This window comes from Bufo gargarizans, chromosome 1, assembly GCF_014858855.1.
Source record: "Bufo gargarizans isolate SCDJY-AF-19 chromosome 1, ASM1485885v1, whole genome shotgun sequence".
Classification (NCBI taxonomy): Eukaryota; Metazoa; Chordata; class Amphibia; order Anura; family Bufonidae; genus Bufo; species Bufo gargarizans.
The window spans coordinates 589,404,278-589,427,195 of record NC_058080.1 but is presented as its reverse complement, the minus strand read 5'-3'; the positions used below and the strand labels follow the sequence as shown (position 1 = coordinate 589,427,195).

The 22,918-nt window shown below is 46.9% G+C and overlaps 1 protein-coding gene across 1 annotated transcript in view; it reads right to left on the bottom strand.

Annotated features, from left to right (window-relative positions):
- P4HA3 (prolyl 4-hydroxylase subunit alpha 3) overlaps nt 1-22,176 on the bottom strand; it is a 46,673-nt gene extending 24,497 nt beyond the window's left edge. Inside the window, exons 1-3 of the mRNA XM_044290844.1 lie at nt 21,877-22,176; nt 13,167-13,309; nt 3,592-3,815 (exon numbers count right to left, since the gene is read on the bottom strand). Of these exons, the coding sequence (XP_044146779.1) occupies nt 3,592-3,815; nt 13,167-13,309; nt 21,877-22,055 (546 nt within the window). The 5' untranslated portion in view covers nt 22,056-22,176. The remainder of the gene's footprint in view (nt 1-3,591; nt 3,816-13,166; nt 13,310-21,876) is intronic.
- Between the last annotated feature and the right edge of the window lie 742 nt (nt 22,177-22,918).

Below are 22,918 nucleotides of genomic sequence, written 5' to 3'. Positions count from 1 at the left end.
ATTGAAACGCTTGTTTATTAGGCAAGTCCATCTGTTATACAGCACAATCATCATTTACTGTCTGTAGACCATTGCTGCCTGGACAGTAAATGCAGCTCTCCTATCGACACAACAATCGGGCAATTATCAGGAACGTTTGGTTCATCCCCGGTAATTGCCTGTGCATCGGCCTGTGCAAAAAAGCCTAAACTCTGTACACAGAAAAAATACTAATAGTGACTAGTTTTTACATTTCACTGAACGTCAAATGGGTTATTTGTGTATTTTTTTTAGCACAGTGTTTTCTTTTTGAAAAATAAACACAATTATTGAGTTGTCTTTTTGCTTTTTTTCTCTGTAATTGTGGGATTATGTTTTTTGAATTAGTACAGAACGTCCCTCTTCTGTGGCACCTCCGCGTTCCCTCACATATGTTCCGAATGAATATAAGATTTGCTGTCGATTGATTCCAGACTTTCACGTGGGCAGTTTTTATATCTCAGTTACTTACAGCCTAGTTCTAGACATAAATAGGAAGAAAAGTAAATTCTGGGGCATCTTCTTAAAAATAATGACTACATTTTTGAAGCATGATGCATGTCAATGAGGCACAGCATTTAAAATGAAAAATCATGATGGCAGGAATGGCGGATGGCGTCTTCGTGCAGCACATTTTTGGCTCCGAGCTGAGGGTTCAGAACATATAGTATTTTTTATACTAATATATGAATATGAGGTACAAACCCCTCCACTGCCCTAGACAACCGGTGAAGCATTAATTACTGCACTACCTAGACCACCAGAGAAATTGGCATTAACCGTTCCATTATCCTAGACCACCAGGTAAATGGGTATTAACCCTTCTATTACCCTAGACCAGCAGGGAAGCATTAACCCCTCCACTACCTTAGACCACCAGGGAGATCAGAGCCTAGATAATCAGAAAAGTAGACCTTAAATCTTTTATTAGTGTAGACCACCAGGGACACATTAACCCCTCCACAGGGAAATATTAAGCTATTCAGTACCCTTAGACCACCAGGAAGCATTAAGCACTTTACTACCTAGACCAACAAGGAATGGCATGAACCCTTCCAATAATCTTAGACCACCAGCGAAATGGGTATTTACCCTTCTATTACCCTAGACTTCCTTAGACCACCAGGAAAATGGGTTTCTAGATCATCAGAAAAGCAGGACTTAAATATTTTATTACTTTAGACCACCAGGGACACAGGGAAATATTAACCTATTCGGTATCCTTAGACCACCAGCAAGCATTACGCACTCCACTACCTTACACCACCTGGTAATAGGCATTAACCCTTCCATTTATCTGGACCATCAGGGAAGCAGATCTTAATTTTTTTCTTAACCTAGGACACCAGGGAAGCATTAACCTTTCTAGTACTCTAGACTACTAGGGTCACAAGTATTTCCTCTCCCATTACCCTAGACCAGCGGTTCTCAACCTGGGGGTCGATCGGCCCTTTCCGGGGGGTCGCCTGAGGCTTCCTATTGTGGGGCGCCCGTGTAGCGTTATACTACCCTACCTCGTGAGCAGTGGCGTCGCCGGGGGGGGGGGGCCAGAGGGGGCCACGGTCCCCCCCTACATCATGCTGTGCCCCCCCCAACTAAAATGCCCCCGTTCCCGCCCCCCAAGTGAGCCGCCGCCGCAGTCAAGCACAGGGAGATGAGCGCTTCCATTGCGCTCATCTCCCTTGTAATCTGCCTGTGCTGCGGCGGTGCAGGGGAGGGAGAGGTGTGTCCCCTCCCCTTCCTCTGATAGGCTGCCGGCGCACTAGGCCGGCAGCCTATCAGAGGCCGGCGCAGGCGGCGCGATGACGTCATCACGCCGCCTGAGCCTTACAGTGCGGGACACAGGCCGGAAGAGGCCTGCATTGCATCGCTGACACTGAGGTAAGTATAAGTGTTTTTTTTATTTTATTACAATACTGGCACATGATGATGATGATGATGATGATGGGGGGGACTTAATACTGGCTGGCACATGATGATAATGGGGGGGGGGACTTAATACTGGCTGGCACATGATGATAATGGGGGGGGGACTTAATACTGGCTGGCACATGATGATGATGGGGGGGGGACTTAATACTGGCTGGCACATGATGATGATGGGGGGGGGACTTAATACTGACTGGCACATGATGATGATGGGCGGGGGGACTTTATACTGGCACATGATGATGATTGGGGGGGCAACTTAATACTGGCACATGATGATGATGGGGGGGACTTAATACTGGCACATGATGATGGGGGGGACTTAATACTGGCACATGATGATGGGGGGCTTAATACTGGCACATGATGATGGGGGGCTTAATACTGGCACATGATGATGGGGGGGCTTAATACTGGCACATGATGATGGGGGGGCTTAATACTGGCACATGATGATGGGGGGCTTAATACTGGCACATGATGATGGGGGGCTTAATACTGGCACATGATGATGGGGGGCTTAATACTGGCACATGATGATGGGGGGCTTAATACTGGCACATGATGATGGGGGGGCTTAATACTGGCACATGATGATGGGGGGGGGGCTTAATACTGGCACATGATGGGGGTTATGTAATGGTTGGGGGTCACCACAACATGAGGAACTGTATTAAGGGGTCACGGCTTTAGAAAGGTTGAGAACCACTGCCCTAGACCAACAGATACGGCTTCAGGACACCAGGTTTCAGGTCCAAACAGTGCATTTATTGCCCCTCAGCAAACCAAACATAAATACAAAATAAACACCTGCCCGGCTGGGCTCTAACTAAACATGACGTTCCTGACTCACCTAAGTCACAGTCCACACCCTGTGAACCCATGCGGCTTTGTCAGCCAATGTCCCACAGCCTCCTGGCTGCTCCCACAACAATGTCTCCTTGGGGATAGAGGTCTCTCAGCCCTCTCGGCTCAGACCACACAGAGCCACTCCAGCCTTCTGTGTGCAAGTCCCCCCCCCCCCTCTCACTCTGAGGATTCCTTTATCCCCAGGTGATTACTGCACCTGGTCTTTCTTCAGACCTGGCGATTCTGAGGGAAGACACAGCAAATCCTGCCATATATCTCCCCTAACAACCATGAGGCATGTCCCTGCCTCACACAACCTAAATGCAAGCAACCCCTTTACTGCCCTAGAACACTAAAGAAGCAGACATTAACCTCTCTAGTACCCTAAACCACCAGGAAAGCAAGCATAAACCCTTCCATTATCCTAGACCACCATCAAGCTCTCTACAATGCTTGCCTTCCATATATGTTAGAAGTTCCCCCCTGTAGTAAGCGTTAATCCTTCTATTACTCTAGTCCTCTATAGAATTTGACTTTAGCTTCTCTTTTCCTTAGACTATCAGGGTAACTTGCAATAACCCTTCACTACCTTAGACCACCAGGGTTGACTGAAGTATTATCCCTGTTATCTATACATAGGGACGTCTTATAGTCTAGTGTATAACATATTCTGTAAAATATGTTACATATCTCTATGATTATTCAATGTTAGAACGTGATCCCCTGAACAAGAAACTGAGAACGCCGAAAACTCAGCAGAAGAAAGAACACTCTGGAGAAACACTTCTACAATACCTTGCCAATATGGAAACAGTCATCTGCTGACATGCTGGAGACCTGGTCCAGCTTGTGTAGAACACGAAGGTGTAAAATGGGTCCACTCTGGAATACTCCTTGTGTCAAACCCTTAACATTCAAGGAGTAGACATCTTGTAATCTCATGAGAGCTTTGGCAGCTCCTTCAACATCTTCCGGGACTGGAAGGTTCTTCTCCATCTTCTCATAACCGTCCTTCAGCTCTGAGAAAAGATGTAAGGAAACAAAGAGGAACTTCATCTGCTTTATTTGTAGCTTGATCTTTAATGACATGCTGACTGTGTCCGCATACAACTAGTGAAACTTGGTGGGACCATTAACCGTGGTGGTAAACTAGTAGATATGTTTAGAACCCATACAGTGCTTGATCCACCTCCCAACAGAAACTATTTTGCTCCAGCTGTGATGGAAGCCGTGACAGCTCCCACTGAGGAGGTCATCTATAACTTACTTAACCCCTTAAGGACACAGCCCTATTTCACCTTAAGGACCAGGCCATTTTTTGCAAATCTGACCACTGTCACTTTAAGTGCTGATAACTTTAAAACGCTTTGACTTACCCAGGCCGTTCTGAGATTGTTTTTTCGTCGCATATTGTACTTCATGACACTGCTAAAATTGGGTCAAAAAAGTTAATTTTTTTGCATAAAAAAATACCATATTTACCAAAAATTTTGAAAAATTTGCAAATTTCAAAGTTTCAGTTTCTCTACTTCTGTAATACATAGTAATACCCCCAAAAATTGTGATGACTTTACATTCCCCATATGTCTACTTCATGTTTGTAGCATTTTGGGAATGATATTTTATTTTTTGGGGATGTTACAAGGCTTAGAAGTTTAGAAGCAAATTTTGAAATTTTCAGAAATCTTCAAAATCCCACTTTTTATGGACCAGTTCAGGTTTGAAGTCACTTTGTGAGGCTTACATAATAGAAACCACCCAAAAATGACCCCATTCTAGAAACTACACCCCTCAAGGTATTCAAAACTGTTTTTACAAACTTTGTTAACCCTTTAGGTCTTCCACAACACTTCATGGCAAATGGACATACATTTTTAGAATTTAGATTTTTTGGAAAATTTTCCAATATAATAAATTTTTTCCAGGAAAAAAACAAGGGTTAACTGCCAAACAAAACTCAAAATGGGTTGCCCTGATTCTGTAGTTTGCAGAAACACCCCATATGTGGTCGTAAACTACTGTTTGGCCAAACGGGAGCACGTAGAAAGAGGGGAACGCCATATGGGTTTTGGAAGGCAGATTTTGCAGGACTGGTTTTGTTTATACCATGTCCCATTTGAAGCCCCCTGTTGCACCCCTAGAATAGAAATTTCAAAAAAGTGACTCCATCTAAGAAAGTACACCCCTCAAAGTATTCAAAACTGGGTTTACAAACTTTATTAACCCTTTAGGTGTTCCACAAGAGTTATTGGCAGATGGAGAAACAATTTAGAAATTTCTATTTTTTGGAAAATTTTCCAATATAATCAATTTTTTCCAGGAGTAAAACAAGGGTTAACTGCCAAACAAAACTTAAAATGGGTTGCCCTGATTCTGTAGTTTGCAAAAACACCCCATATGTGGTCGTAAACTACTGTTTGGCCGAACGGGAGGACATAGAAGGAGGGGAACACCATATGGGTTTTGGAAGGCAGATTTGGCAGGACTGGTTTTGTTTATACCATGTCCCATTTGAAGCCCCCTGTTGTACCCCTAGAATAAAAATTTCAAAAAAGTGACTCCATCTAAGAAAGTACACCCCTCAAGGTATTCAAAACTGGGTTTACAAACTTTGTTAACCCTTTAGGTGTTCCACAAGAGTTAATGGCAGATGGAGAAACAATTTAGAAATTTCTATTTTTTGGAAAATTTTCCATTTTAACCCTTACTTTATTACTGAAAAAAATGGGTTAACAGCCAAACAAAACTCAAAATGGGTTGCCCTGATTCTGTAGTTTGCAGAAACACCCCAGATGTGGTCGTAAACTACTATTTGGCTAAACGGCAGGACATAGAAGAAGGGGAACGTCATATGGTTTTTGGAAGGCAGATTTTGCTGGACTGGTTTATTTACACCATGTACCCTTTCAAGCCCCCTGATGCACCCCTAGAGTAGAAACTCCATAAAAGTGACCCCATCTAGGAAACTATGGGATAAGGTGGTTGTTGTTTTGGTACTATTTTAGGGGTAAATATGATTTTTGGTTGCTCTATATTACACTTTTTTGAGGCAAGGTAACAAAAAAATAAAATTCTAAAATTGTTTCTACATTCGCTATTTAGTTTTGTGGAACACCTAAAGGGTTAACAAAGTTTATAAAGTAACTTTTGAATACCTTGAGGGGTGTAGTTTCTTAGATGGGGTCACTTTTTTGGAGTTTCTAGTCTAGGCTACATCAGGGGGGGCTTCTAATGGGACATGGTGTCAAAAAAAAAAACTGTCCATCAAAATCTGCCTTCCAGAAACCGTATGGAGTTCCCTTCGTTCTATGCCGTGCGGCTATATAGCCATTTACGACCACATATGGGGTGTTTCTGCAAACTACAGAATCAGGGCCATAAATATTGAGTTTTTTTTGGCTGTTAACCCTTGCTTTATTACTGGAAAAAAAGGATTCAAATGGAAATTTTGCCCAAAAATGGGTGTTTTGGCACCGTTTTTATTTTATATTTTTAACACCGTTCATCCGAGGGGTTTGGTCAAATGTTATTTTTATAGCGACGACTTTTACGCACGCGACGATGCCCAATATGTATGGCTCTCAGACTTTGGAGACACTAAGCAGGCATCCTAAAACTGCGGCCCTCCAGATGTTGTAAAACTACAATTCCCACCATGCCCTGCTGATGGCTGTAGGTTGTCTGGGCATGCTGGGAGTTATAGTTTTACAACATCTGGAGGGCCGCAGTTTGAGGATGCCTGCACTAAAACTAATATTTTTTTTGGGGAAAAAAATTGTTTCTGTGTCTCCAAAGTCTGAGAGACATAGTGTTTTATGTTCTCTAGGGGACTGTTGGAGATTATAAAAATGTAGTACTCCATGGAAGTGTGATACTCCCTGAAGCAACCAATAATGCAGAGGCCCGGATGATCGGGGCACATGTCACATTGAGTAGTGGTGTCCTTCCGTATCCCCCTCCTGTGACACACTCTGCACTTTTTTTGGGTTCGTCCCTTCTTTCCAGTATGGGGGACCACACCTGGAAAGTGTTGGCCAGGGACGATCCGGGCGCCTCCAGTTCCCGAGGTACTCTGGCCTGCTCTTTCCCGGTCCGAAAAGATCAGGTCTTTGAGGACTGCCTCATAGAATTGGAGGAATGTCCCTGTGCTGCCAGCGCTTCGGGATAGTACAAAAGAGTTGTACATGGCAACCTGCACCATGTAGACCGCAACTTTTTTGTACCATGCCCGGGTTTTGCGCATGGCATTATATGGCTTGAGGACTTGATCAGAGAGATCAACTCCTCCCATATACCGATTGTAGTCGACGATACAATCGGGCTTGAGGACCGTTGCCGTGGTACCTCGCACAGAGACTGGGGTGGTGCCGTTACCGTGGATTGTGGACAGCATAAGGACATCCCTCTTGTCCTTATACCTGACCAGCAACAGGCTTCCACTGGTAAGGGCACGGGTCTCACCCCTGGGGATAGGTACCTGGAGGGGGTGGGCAGGGAGGCCGCGTTGATTTTTCCGCACGGTCCCACAAGCGAACGTAGATCTGGCGGCAAGGGACCTGAACAAGGGAATGCTGGTATAAAAGTTGTCCACGTACAAGTGGTAACCCTTATCCAGCAGTGGGTGCATAAGGTCCCACACGAGTTTCCCGGTAACACCCAGAGTGGGGGGACATTCTGGTGGTTGAATCCGGGAATCTCGCCCCTCGTACACACGAAATTTGTAAGTGTACCCTGAGGTACTCTCACAAATTTTGTATAGCTTCACGCCATACCTCGCCCGCTTTGTGGGAATGTATTGGCGGAAACTGAGTCTCCCCTTGAACGCAACGAGAGACTCATCAACCGCGACCTCCCTTCCAGGTACGTAGGCCTGCTGAAATGTGGCCCCAAAGTGATCGATGACCGGCCGTATCTTGTACAGCCGGTCATAGGCAGGATCACTTCGGGGGGGACATGCTGCATTATCGGAATAATGCAGACATTTCCGGATGGCCTCAAACCGGGAGCGTGTCATGGCCGTACTGTACAGTGGGGTCTGGTATAGGACGTCCCCACTCCAGTAATGCCTGACACTGGGTTTTTGCACTAGACCCATATGCAGCACGAGGCCCCAAAATGTCCTCATCTCGGCTGCACTGACCGGCGTCCAGCCACCGGGTCTAGCCAAAAATGAGCCCGGGTTTTGAGCGACGAACTGTTGGGCGTACAGATTCGTCTGCTCCACCATCAAATTCACCAGTGGGTTACTGAAAAAAAAACTAAAAAAGTCTATTTCAGTAAACCCCACTGTGGGAATCTGGATTCCAGGATTGCCAGCGAAATCCGGAATCTCAGGCTCAAAGTCCACTGGGGGACACCAGCTAAGTTCATCGGCAGGGGGCTCCGGTGAACTTATTTGGTGGGCCGGGAAACCAGTACGAACCCCAGGGCGGCTCGTACTAGGGTGGGCCACAGGATCCCTAGCATGTGTGGCCCCTGGCTCCGCCTGGCGGCGTCTCCGCTGCCTTGGTGGCTCATCGTCATCCGATGATGATGAGGAGAATGCGGATGACAAAAGGAACGTGGGGTCATCCTCATCCTCACTGGGGCTCTCAGAGTCGGAGGCAATCTGGGCATATGCCTCCTCGGCCGAGAACACCCGGCGGGCCATGGGTGTGTGTGTGTGCATGTGTGTGTGCGTGTGTATGTGCGTGCGTTTAAACCTTTATTCTATGTGCGTGTGTGTGGGGGCACGGGTGTTCACGTACTAAAAAGTCCAGGCAAAAAAAATGGGCAAGTGTTAGAAAAAAAAAAAAAAAAAGTTCAAACTTGCTGATCAGCGGTTCAACGCTGATCAGCGGTCGGTGGGGTGGTGGGGCGGGCGATGCGCTAACAGTGGACGGACGCTAAAAAGTGCCGGCCAGTCAGCGCACGCAGAAAAAAAAAAAGTGGTGGTGGGGGAAGGGTCTGGTGGGGGGGGGGGGGGGGTTGGTGGGTGGGGGGGGGCTGGTGGTGGGGGGGATGCGGAGGGGGGCAAGTGGCAGGGGGGGTCTGGGGTCTGGTAGCTGAAACAAAAAAGTTTGGAATAAATGTGCTTTTTTTTTTTTTCTAACTTTTCCCTTCTATCCCTGCCTAAAGGTGCCTCTCCCTCACTGACCCTAACCTACCTGGGTGGCGATGGGTGCAGGAGGGTGATGGATGCCGATTAGGGGGACACAGGAGCTGGTGCTGGACGATGCTGCACGGTCAGGGTGCTGGACAGGAAGAGGAGGGGAGAGAGGAGCGCAGGAAGTTTGAATCTCGCGCCTCTCTCCCCTGCACCAATCAGCACCCTGGACAGCGGCGTTCAGCACCAGGGCCAGCTCCGCCTCTGCAAATCCTCGGACTGCGATTGGTGGTGTAAAATTACGCCACCGATCGCAGTCTTTTTCCGGTTCATCGGGTCACAGGACACCCGAATGGACCGGAAACGCAGAAAACCGCAGGTCTGAATTGACCTGCGGTTTTCTGCGATCGTCGATGCGGGGGGGTCAAATGACCCCCCCCTGCATTGTTACAGGATGCCGGCTGAATGATTTCAGCCGGCATCCCGTTCCGATTAACCCCCGCAGCGCCGGCATCGCTATTTAAAGCCATGACGTACCGGTACGTCATGTGTCCTTAAGGACTCGGGAAACATGCCGTACCGGTACGTCATGTGTCCTTAAGGGGTTAAGTAGGCACTAGGGTAAAAAAAATGCCTGACCAGAATTTTCAACCACTTGACAGAAGAGGGTGAGTCAAGAAGTTTAATTTACTGCATTTATCACATTTCATATACACTCATTGACAAAACAAATACCGCACCCGAAAGAAAAATATCAGATTGCTGCAAGACTTGGCATGCAGATATGTAAATTATTACAATTGTGGTCTGATTTGACACTGGGTCTTGCCACAAAAGGGCATAAAAGTGCTTCCCCCGCTGCCCTACAGAAAGGCTCTCAGAGGCTACTTTTGTGTAGTGTACCCGTTGGTGAGGGACCAAATAACTGCTAGACATGCCTTTACGATACACTCGTAGACATTTTGCCCAGTTGACATACTGTGAGAGGGGGCATCAATGGATTGAGAGATGCAGGATGGTTGTTTCAATGAATTGTCCACCATCTCGCTGTTAGGAGGTGTTGGGTGCAGTGGTGATGTGACGGCACACACGGTGACAGGCTCCAGACGGCACAGACCAACCATCAATAGAGAGGATTGTTTGATCCACCGACAAGTAGCTCCCCCAGTTTTGTTGTCCACCTTCCAGACACAGAGGGCCCCTTCATTACACTCCCCTGTCTCTGCCCGGACCATTTTCAGGCACTTAGCACAAGTAAATTTGGTGTCACAGCGCCCATTCTATGTCCTGCCATAGACAGCCAGCATAGGCTTTGCTTGCAGTGTTGTCATGAACGAGAAACCTGGACTGCTCCGGACGGAAACCATATCGTCTTCAGTGATCACAGGTTCTGTTTGGGATCCGATGATGGTCAGGTTGGACTATGGAGGCCTCGTGTAGAGAGCGTCAGTCCTGCATTTTCTGTGGAGGACACACTGCCCCGACTGCTGGTATGATGATCTGGGGAGCCATCGCAGAAGACAGTCAGTCACTCCTTGTAGTCTTGTATCCAGGCTAGAGGCCATATCTCATCTTGTATCCAGGATAGAGGCCGTATCTCATCTACTACCCAGACTAGAGGCTGTATCTTATCTAATACCCAGGCTAGAGGCTGCATCTCATTTTGCATCCAGACTAGAGGCCGTATCTCATCTTGTATCCAGGCTAGAGGTCGTATCTCATCTTGTTTCCAGGCTAGAGGCCGTATCTCATTTAGTATCCAGGCTAGAGGCCGGATCTCATTTAGTATCCAGGCTAGAGGCCATATCTCATCTTATATCCAGGGTAGAGACTGTATCTCATCTTGTATCCAGGCTTGAGGCCATATCTCATCTTGTATCCAGGCTAGAGGTCGTATCTCATCTTGTTTCCAGGCTAGATCCCGTATCTCATCTTGTATCCAGGATAGAGGCTGTATCTCATCTTGCATCCAGGCTAGAGGTCGTATCTCATCTTGCATCCAGACTAGAGGCCGTATCTCATCTTGTATCCAGGCTAGAGGTCGTATCTCATCTTGTTTCCAGGCTAGAGGCCGTATCTCATTTTTTATCCAGGCTAGAGGCCGTATGTCATCTTGTATCCAGGCTAGAGACTATATCTCATCTTGTATCCAGGCTAGAGCCCGTATCTCATCTAATACCCAGGCTAGAGGCTGTATCTCATCTTGTTTCCAGACTAGAGGCCGTATCTCATCTAAATCTAGGCTAGAGTCCGTATCTTATCTTGTATCCAGGCTTGAGGCCGTATCTCATCTAGTATCCAGGCTAGAGGCCATATCTCATTCTGTATCCAGGCTGGAGGCCGTATCTCATTCTGTATCCAGGCTGGAGGCCATATCTCATTCTGTATCCAGGCTGGAGGCCGTATCTCATCTTGTATCCAGGCTAGAGGCCGTATCTCATTCTGTATCCAGGCTGGAGGCCGTATCTCATCCTGTATCCAGGCTAGAGTCCGTATCTCATCTTGTATTCAGGCTAGAGTCCGTATCTCATCTTGTATCCAGGCTTGAGGTCGTATCTCATCTTGTATCCAGGATAGAGGCTGTATCTCCTCTTGTATCCAGGCTAGAGACCGGATCTCATCTTGTATCCAGGCTAGAGGCTGTATCTCATCTTGTATCCAGGATAGAGGCTGTATCTCATCTTGTATCCAGGCTTGAGGCCGTATCTTATCTTGTACCCAGGCTAGAGGCTGTATCTCATCTTATATCCAGGCTAGAGACCTTATCTCATCCTGTATCCAGGCTGGAGGCTGTATGTCATCTTGTATCCAGGCTTGAGGCCGTATCTCATCTTGTATCCAGGCTGGAGGCTGTATGTCATCTTGTATCCAGGCTGGAGGCTGTATGTCATCTTGTATCCAGGCTAGATCCCGTATCTCATCTTGTATCCAGGATAGAGGCCGTATCTCATCTTGCATCCAGGCTAGAGGTCGTATCTCATCTTGCATCCAGACTAGAGGCCGTATCTCATCTTGTATCCAGGATAGAGGCCGTATCTCATCTTGTATCCAGGCTAGAGACCATATCTCATCTTGTATCCTGGCTAGAGGCCGTATCTCATCCTGTATCCTGGCTAGCAGTATCTTATCTTGTATCCAAGCTAGAGGCGGCCTACGGGGTCCAAGAGCCTCCTTTCAGTTGTACAGTTCATGCATAGAAAGTTTCATTCCAAAATCTCCCTCTTGGTGCAGGATTTTTCTTTTGTCGGAGTGTATATTTCAGCTCAATCATATCTGGACCCTAAAATGCACCTTTAAGCTCGTCTTACACAATATGAGTCCCTGGAAAACAAGCAAAGCTGATCATTTTCAAAAAAATATTTATAAAAAACAGATATATAGGTGCAAATATTTGTCCTGTGTATTGCCATACAATGCCAAGTAATGCTTAGATACCAAGCCCATGCCTTACAGCCAAATAACACTGCCATACAATGCTGTAATAATACCACCATACAGTATCCAAATAATACTACCATATAATACCCACATAACACTGCCATATATTTTCCATATAATATTGCTATTTAGTGCCCAAAATAATACCACTATATAGTACCTAAAGAAACCTCCATATGGTATCCAAAATATACTACCATATAGCTAGTGCCCACTTAAGAGTGCCATATATCGTCCATTATATTGTCCATACAATACTGCCATTCAGTGCCAAAATAATATTCCTCCATACAATGCCTAAATAATATCTCTATATGGTATCCAAATTATACTGCCATATAGTACCCACATAGCAAAGCCATATATTGTCCATAAAATACTGACAATCAGTGCTCTAATAACACTACCATATAATGTCTAAATAATAGCTCCATATGGTGTCCAAATAACACTACCATATAGCGCCCACATAACACTGCCATATATTTTACATACAACACGGCCATTAGTTGCCAAAATAACACCGCCATACAATGCTATAATAATACATATATACAGTATCCAAATAATAACGCTATATCGTTGTTACGGCGTAGTGTGGTAAATACACTCCACACTGAACACAGAAGGGAATGGAACAGGTATTAGGCCTAGAACCTGGGGGTTCATCCTCAGAGGCTCTAGGCAACTGCCCAGTTTGTCACCGCCTAACACCAACCTGTTGGAGATTGCATGATTTAAGATGGCGGTAGCCATTTTTACACCTATGGACACGTGTTGGTGTTGCTGTCTTCGGTGGTTCTTCTATGATTTTTAGAATGTCTAGTGATTTTTGATCTTTCCTTACCTCTGATGCTTTCGCTGTTCTCGAGACTGTTGACCATGTTCATCCACTCGGACTGCAGCCTCTTCAACAGGGTGTAGGCAAAAATGGGGTCGGACACTGGAGCACCGGCTCTGAGGTGGAGAGTCTTCACTTTATCGTAGAACCTGCGAGACAATGTATGGGTTTCATATAGGAAATAGGATATGGTGAGGTCATCTGCAAAGGGTTAAGTGATGTGATCTGAAGCTCCTCTGACTTAAGATATCAGGAATCTCAGACTCCGGGTGACTCTCTCTGCCACGTATGTGATTTACACGGTGAGATTAGTCACCCATCAGGGGAAGAAAATGGTTAGAGAAAACTTCCAGCTGGGTCAGGGGCCATGCAAGCCTCTGGGCAGACATAAGGTGGTGGCATCTGGGTACCTTAGATCATCTGCCTTTTCTGCACGGGCCACCACTGGGGCCACTGAGTAGTAGAGAGGTGTGTGTAGACGGCAGGTCACACTAATGATCCAGTAAGAATTTGGCAGTGGCAGGGACGGGGCTCGGTGCTGTACCCGATGCACTCGTGACAGGTCTTTATAGTTTGACACCATGACTGGTCTCCTGACCATGATCCCAATCCTGGAGAGCCCCTTTAATATCGTTATTATCAACCCCTATTAGGGTGGCCAGACAGACTGGTTTCCTGGCTCCCTGTCCTCCGACCGGCACAGGGCCTTGATGGACACTGGGGTGTCCTCCCTTGCGCTTCTCCCACCCCCAGTCAGTCACTAGAGCCGGCGGACATGTCAATCTGTGACTGACTGAGGGCGAGAGAAGCACTCGGGCCCCACACAGCTCACCTTCAGGTCTTCCAGTCCTTTTGTTGTCTTTGGCCGGCACTCTTACTGGGAAAGGAGCGTGGTTTAGCAGAGTTGGGGGCATGACTTAGCGGAGTTGGGGGTGTTTGGCCTCGAATGTCCGGATTTCTGGAGTGAAGCAAGTGGCCACCCTAGCCCCTATCCACATGTGGAGGTAGAAATTTGCAGCATTTGACCACAACATGTGAATAGACCTTTAAGCAGAAACCCCCCCGCCCCCCAAAGGAGCAGATGCAGAGGATGGGAGTGGTAGTGGGCCTGATGAGATGTTATAGTGTCATAGTGTCCTACCTCAGGAAATCGATCCCTGGGGTCCGGTGCTAGCTGACAATGCCTCTTTTACTCTGGCACCTGTGGTGTCCACTGTGGGACGGAGGCTTCTAGCTAAGCCTGACCTATGGTGATGGTGTCTTGACATGTTCCCCACCACCTTGCAGAAGGGTCTTGATAACTTGGCAACACTGCCGACACAAATATTCAGTAGTTTACAAATCTTCTGTGGCCTAGGACCCTGCAGTCTCTCTGGGGCAATGATGTCCTCCTAGATGAGTCACCTCTGTAGTCCACCTGGCCTGGAGGAGCAGGAGATGGATTGCATGCTCCATCACTCATTCTCAACTGAACCTAACTAGCTCTGCCTCTCCCTAGATAGGAAGTCGGATCAGCCCACTCCTATCAAGAGGGGTGGATTGGGATGGTAAATACCATTCCTGTTACTAAAGACTGCCCACCCTACCCTATCAGCTGGTGTACAATTATATAGCATGAAAGGTGACATAACATGCATATTACAAACCAATTGTAGTACCCCCAGGTCTGGGCTACTACACTTACGACAGGCCCGACCCTCACTGTCATTACCGAGATGGAAATCATCTCTCCATGTACTGACTTCCTGCTGAGCTTGTGCTTATACCCACCAGCCAATCTGAACATGCAGCGCTGCAGTGTAAAGCATGGAGCAGTGACAAAACCGCATCAACCAGACTACCTAGGAGGCCAATAGAAATTGCAGCAAAGATGGATTAGTTACTGATCATATTTTTAACCTAATGGAAAAAAGATGCACTGTAAGGCATGAGGGAAAGACAGAGCAGCAGCTTTGGCTTCTTTTCAGAAAATAGGCGAATTTCAGACTTCTTCAGCCTCCTATAGACAATGCAGCTACGCTGGAGTCACTGATCACAGCTGTGTTCTAAAGGAGCAAAGCTGCAATGTAAAGCATAGGGGATGCAGGTGAATTTAACACTACCTCAGTCTCTATAGACAACGCAGCTACGCTGGAGTCACTGATCACAGCTGTGTCCTAAAGGAGCAAAGCTGTAATGTAAAGCATAGGGGATGCAGGTGAATTTAACACTACCTCAGTCTCTATAGACAACGCAGCTACTCTGGAGTCACTGGTCACAGCTGTGTCCTAAAGGAGCAAAGCTGTAATGTAAAGCATAGGGGATGCAGGTGAATTTAACACTACCTCAGTCTCTATAGACAACGCAGCTACACTGGAGTCACTGGTCACAACTGTGTCCTAAAGGAGCAAAGCTGTAATGTAAAGCATAGGGGATGCAGGTGAATTTAACACTACCTCAGTCTCTATAGACAACGCAGCTACACTGGAGTCACTGGTCACAGCTGTGTCATAATGAAACAAAGCTGTAGTCTAAGGCCTCATGCACACGACCGTTGTTTTGGTCCGCATTCGAGCCGCAGTTTTTTTGCGGCTCACATGCGGACCCATTCACTTCAATGGGGCCGCAAAAGATGCGGACAGCACTCCGTGTGCTGTCCGCATCCGTTGCTCCGTTCCGTGGCCCCGCAAAAAAAATATAACATGTCCTATTCTTGTCCGCTTTGCGGACAAGAATAGGCATTTCCGTTTCTTGCGGATCCGCGGTTTGCAGACCGCAAAAAACGGAACGGTCGTGTGCGTGAGGCCTAAAGGATAGGGGATGCAGGTGCATTTCAGACTACCTCAGTCTCCTATAGACAACGCAGCTACACTAGAGTCACTGGCATAACATTTTAGATGCTTCCGCAAAAACGGAACGGATATGGAAGACATATGTAGTACATTCCGTATGTGTTCCTTATTTTTTTGTGGACACATTGACTTGAACGGAGCCACGTAACGTGATTTGCGGGCAATAATAGGACATGTTCTATCTTTGGAACGGAAAAACGGAAATATGGAAACGGAATGCATACGGAGTACATTCCATTTTTTTGGGCGGAACCATTGAAATGAATGGTTCCGTATACGGAACGCCAAAAAACGGCCTGTGTGCGTAACGCAAAAAACTTTGTGTGATTGAGCCCTAGCGGACAAGGGTAGTACTGTTCTATTAGGGGCCAGCTGTTCTGTTCCGCAAAAAACGGAATGCACATTTTTTGCGGACCCCAAAATACTGAAAAAGCCATACAGTGGTGCGCAATAGGCCTAAAGCACACGGGATGCATAATCAGCGTGCAGGACAAAATTGGGCCATGGGGGTGACTTTCCATCATATTCCTCTGAGGGCTCGTTCACACGACCGTTGGTGTCCCGTGCCCGTGCTGTGAACCGCAAATTGCGGTACGCAGTGCACGGGCACCTTCTGTGGGGCAGGCGCACAGGGATCGCAGACCCATTAACTTGAATGGGTCCGCGATTCTCTCCGTTCTGCAAAAAAGATAGAGCGTGTTCTATCTTTTTGCGGTGCGGAGGCATGGAACGGAACCCCAGAAAGCACTCCGTAGTGTTCCATTCCGTGCTTCCGTACCTCATCTTCGGATTTGCTGACCCATTGAAATGAATGGGTCCGCCTCCGTGATGCGGAATGACAACGGAACGGTGCCCGTGTATTGCGGATCCGCAATACGGGAACAGGACACCAACGGTCGTGTGAACGAGCCCTGACACATTCCGATTTCAGCAGCTGCAGAATTTTTCACTGGGCAGAAATTTCGCTTCCTACACGTTGGAGCCATCTGTTGTAAACTGATCCCGTGAAGTAACACAAGACGGAGCCGAACTTCACCCCGGAGACACGACGCGGAGACCAAATATTTGCACCTCTTCGCCAAATCGCACTCGCCTGTCAATCTTCTCAGGGAGTATTAGAAGGACGTGGAACCAATTAACCGTTTAACCCCCACAGACTCAATGGGACTGGCTGCTTGTCAGACTGGTTGCGATTTTCCACAAAGACCACCGCCCCGCGTCTTGAGAGTCACCGCGTGCGCCATTTAGAGCTGATTTTTCTGCACGACTCCAGTGAGTGACTGTCAAGAAAGAGGGACGCCGTCAAGGTGCTCTCCATTTATTTTTCGGTCACATTTGGCGGGACTGTCCTTGATTTTTAGAGCAAGTCCCAGCAAATTTGTGCTGTCCCTGCCTGAAAATAGGCGGGGCTAACACAAACCCTGCCCATAAGTGGGTTTGGGGTGTTCTGGGGAGGGAAGCTTATATACCCCGATTTTACCAACTCATAAGTATGGAGCATATGAAAAAGACCTTATATGAGGTTGCCATGCAGACCCTGTCCCTAGCAACCAGTCTGTCTCAGGTTACGCAACTCTGTCGCCATATCTCATCGCTGAATTCAGAGGGCTGGTGCTGGTGCGTACATAACCCAAAATGGGTATTTATAGGAGATGTCATTTTTTGGAAGATCAGAGCTGGGGTTTCCACATGTTGGGAGTTATGCTCCACAAGGGACAAGGAGGATTGACAGCGCAATTCTAGATTTTTATTGCCTTACTATTCAGATTTTTGTAGATAGAAACTTTTGGGGTAATTTATCAAATTGGTGTAAAGTAGAACCGGCTTAGTTGCCGATAGCAACCAGATTCCACCTTTCATTTCCCAAAGGAGCTGTCAAAAATGAATGGTGAAATTTACACAAATGTTGGGACAGATTTGTGAAAACTGTCTAAAATGAAAGGATGTCGCTGTTGCCCATAGCAACCAATCACAGCACAGCTTTCATTTTTCAGGTGCACAATAGGAAATAAAAGCTGGGCTGTGATTGGTTGCTATGGGCAACAAAGACCTTGTACAATAATATGATCTTGCCTTAGGACGAGGCCCCAAAGGAGTCCATAAATAGGAGCGGACTGCTACTGGGCCCTAGGAAAGAGGGGCCCAGACCTGCTTGGCTACGCTTTAGTACAGAACCTATGAAGGGCTCCATTATTACCAAGAAACGGGGTGAGGAACTGGCCAAGAGGGTGGACAGAGACACAAACAGAATCACGCGTGATAAGATTAGATACAGGAGCTCAGCAGGCAGTATCACACAGGATAGGATTAGATACACAGCTCAGCAGACAGTATCACACATGATAGGATTAGATACACAGCTCAGCAGACAGTATCACACAGGATAGGATTAGATACACAGCTCAGCAGACAGTATCACACAGGATAGGATTAGATACACAGCTCAGCAGACAGTATCACAGGATAGGATTAGATACACAGCTCAGCAGACAGTATCACACAGGATAGGATTAGATACACAGCTCAGCAGACTGTATCACACAGGATAGGATTAGATACACAGCTCAGCAGGCAGTATCACACATTATAGGATTAGATACACGGCTCAGCAGACAGTATCACACAGGATAGGATTAGATACACTGCTCAGCAGACAGTATCACACGTGATAGGATTAGATACACAGCTCAGCAGACAGTATCACACAGGATAGGATTAGATACACAGCTCAGCAGACAGTATCACACAGGATAGGATTAGATACACAGCTCAGCAGACAGTATCACACAGGATAGGATTAGATACACAGCTCAGCAGACAGTATCACACAGGATAGGATTAGATACACAGCTCAGCAGACAGTATCACACATGATAGGATTAGATACACAGCTCAGCAGGCAGTATCACACAGGATAGGATTAGATACACAGCTCAGCAGTCAGTATCACACAGGATAGGATTAGATACACAGCTCAGCAGACAGTATCACACAGGATAGGATTAGATACACAGCTCAGCAGACAGTATCACACAGGATAGGATTAGATACACAGCTCAGCAGACAGTATCACACAGGATAGGATTAGATACACAGCTCAGCAGACAGTATCACACAGTATAGGATTAGATACACAGCTCAGCAGACAGTATCACACAGGATAGGATTAGATACACAGCTCAGCAGACAGTATCACACAGGATAGGATTAGATACACAGCTCAGCAGACAGTATCACACAGGATAGGATTAGATACACAGCTCAGCAGACAGTATCACACAGGATAGGATTAGATACACAGCTCAGCAGACAGTATCACACAGGGTAGGATTAGATACATAGCTCAGCAGACAGTATCGCACAGGATAGGATTAGATACACAGCTCAGCAGACAGTATCACACAGGATAGGATTAGATACACAGCTCAGCAGACAGTATCACACAGGATAGGATTAGATACACAGCTCAGCAGACAGTATCACACAGGATAGGATTAGATACACAGCTCAGCAGACAGTATCACACAGGGTAGGATTAGATACACAGCTCAGCTTTTGGGGGGGGGGTAGATGTTGAGCAGAAAGACGGATTAAGTGCTGATGTAGAAATCTCAGTCCAGATGCCGGAGATCTAATCCTGGATGATAAATTATTATTGTGCAAACTATTGGAAACCCCCCCCAAATTTTTTTTTTTAAATCTGATATTAACCCTTCTGTGCCCAGCATTTCATGAAGCTTTGTGCATCTTCTCATCTTGTCATTGCCTCAAGGTTCCAGGGATTGATACCAATAACCCAGAGACACCGGACAAGTCCTCACCCGGAAAACCCACTACTCAGAGCAGTATGTCCGAATTGTGGACCTGCGCTAGTAGCACCCATAGGTATAGGAATATCCTGCCACTTTGCGAGACAGTCTCTGGGTACATACGGTAGCTCTATTCAGTGCCCAGAGTGCCACACAGTGCCATTCTACATAATGCCTGAACAGTGCCCAGAGAGTGCCATACAGTGCCATTCTACATGATGCCCGTACAGTGCCAGTGCCATACAGTGCCATTCTACATGATAGTTATACAGTGCTCAGAGAGTGCCATACAGTGCCATTCTACATGATGCCCGTACAGTGCCCAGAGAGTGCCATACAGTGCCATTCTACATGATGCCCCTACAGTGCCCAGAGAGTGCCATATAGTGCCATTCTACATGATGCCCGTACAGTGCCCAGAGAGTGCCATACAGTGCCATTCTACATGATAGTTATACAGTGCTCAGATAGTGCCATACAGTGCCATTCTACATGATGCCCGTACAGTGCCCAGAGAGTGCCATACAGTGCCATTCTACATGATAGTTATACAGTGCTCAGAGAGTGCCATACAGTGCCATTCTACATGATGCCCGTACAGTGCTCAGAGAGTGCCATACAGTGCCATTCTACATGATGCCCGTACAGTGCCCAGAGAGTGCCATACAGTGCCATTCTACATGATGCCCCTACAGTGCCCAGAGAGTGTCACACAGTGCCATTCTACATGATGCCCGTACAGTGCCCAGAGAGTGCCATACAGTGCCATTCTACATGATGCCCCTACAGTGCCCAGAGAGTGTCATACAGTGCCATTCTACATGATGCCCGTACAGTGCCCAGAGAGTGCCATACAGTGCCATTCTACATGATAGTTATACAGTGCTCAGAGAGTGCCATACAGTGCCATTCTACATGATGCCCGTACAGTGCCCAGAGTGCCATACAGTGCCATTCTACATGATGCCCCTACAGTGCCCAGAGAGTGTCACACAGTGCCATTCTACATGATGCCCGTACAGTGCCCAGAGAGTGCCATACAGTGCCATTCTACATGATGCCCGGAGAGTGTCATACAGTGCCATTCTACATGATGCCCGTACAGTGCCCAGAGAGTGCCATACAGTGCCATTCTACATGATAGTTATACAGTGCTCAGAGAGTGCCATACAGTGCCATTCTACATGATGCCCGTACAGTGCCCAGAGTGCCATACAGTGCCATTCTACATGATGCCCCTACAGTGCCCAGAGAGTGTCATACAGTGCCATTCTACATAATGCCTGTACAGTGCCCAGAGAGTGTCATACAGTGCCATTCTATATGATGCCCGTACAGTGCCCAGAGAGTGCCATACAGTGCCATTCTACATGATACTTATTACAGTGCAAATTAAGGCTGAACTGCATTACCAGACACGACCCATGTACAAATGTGGCGCTGTTTTTGGAAAATCCCTTTTTCCCATCCTGGACGGCCGTTCAAAGGAGAATTCCTCACCCCAAAATAATCATTCTGCTTTTTTAGTTTCTAGTGATTCCCATCCAAAGCAAACAGAACCCAACCCGGGGGGACCCTGTCCTAACTCCCTGGTCTGACAACCTATAGTCTGATAAACGTAATCCCTGCCACTTCTGGTAATCAAGAGGGAAAGATATGAAAATGTTTGGTATTCTGGAGGGGTTCGTAGATTCCAGAAGATGAAATCCAAGATAATTTTTGCATTATGTATAATTAAATGGTGGCCAAAGGAATGCAAACTCACACCAGTATAGATTGCAAGCTCTTGGGTCAAAAATTCACACAGTGGCGCTAATATCCCACATAATCTGGTTTCCAAATGATCGTTGCGTTCATCAGACCATTGTAACTTTTTGTTTTCCCCCCTAGCCCATTGGTTCAGTTTACAGTTTAAATTAGGACACATTTTTTAAATTAAAAAAGTGAAACTTTTTGAAAATATGCAGCAACTTCTGCATGCTGTAACTTGTAGTCCTACAGCAGCGGGGGATCCACATGTGCCAATATCAGCCACAGCTTATGGGCCCCACCCTACAGTAGAGCAGTATAGCATACCTGCGGAGGTCGGTGAGCCGGTAGGTCTCCTCTTCCAGGTACGCCCCCAGGTGCTGCATCAGTACCTTCTCAGTGTCCAGAGCCTGCTGGATGGTCAGCATGGAGGTGTACATGTCCCCAGAGGTCACCTCTATATATCCCAGGTAGAAGAGTAATGAGATCCACACACATGGACACATGTCAGAGGAGCAAGAGAGACAAGAAAGACCCAAAAATGTGCAGGGAGTGGAGCGGTGACCGTCTGCTGGAGGATGGAGAAGGCAGGGTGTCAGCTGCCAGACGGTGACTGGGAGTTGTGGTTTTGGCAGGTTCTACAGCCTTCAGCCGTCTAATAATTCTGGGAGAGCCCACAGTGAGGGGGAAGGAGGGGAAGAAAGGGGGGGGGGGAAGAGGGGGAAGAAAGGGGGGAGGAGAGGGGGAATAAAGGAGGGGAAGGAGGGGAAGAAAGGGGGGGGGAAGAAGGGGGGGAGAGTGGGAATAAAGGAGGGGAAGAGGGGGAAGAAGGGGGAAGAAAGGAGGTGGAGGGGGAAGAAAGAGGTGGAGGGGGAAGAAAGGGGTGGAGGGGGGGGGGTGGAGAGCGAAATCATCTCATCTTCCTCGAACGTTTTATTCTCACAAATGTTCTTTTCTCAATTTCCTCTTTTTTTTTTCCCTTTTATTTTCTATCTCTCATATCTATTTATCTTTGGCTCTATCTATCTATTATCTATCTATTATCTATTAATCTATCTATTATCTATCTATCTATCTATCTATCCATCTATCCACTGCAAAGTGCAAAAAAGGTATTTCTGTCTAAAACATGGGGGACCAGGGGGAACATCATTTCTAGACTGGGCACTATTATGGGCATTACTTATGGGGCGCTATCTGTGCGGTACTAGTATTTTCAGGGGTATTATCTGTTTCTGCAGTATAGTATTTGGGATCACAGCGGGCACAGTATGGGGGGGCAGGATGGTGAGAGGAAGATGGAAAACTAGGAAAGGATGTCTGTGTGATAAACTCTGCAGAGACGAGACTTGGTTGCAAGAAGTTGCCA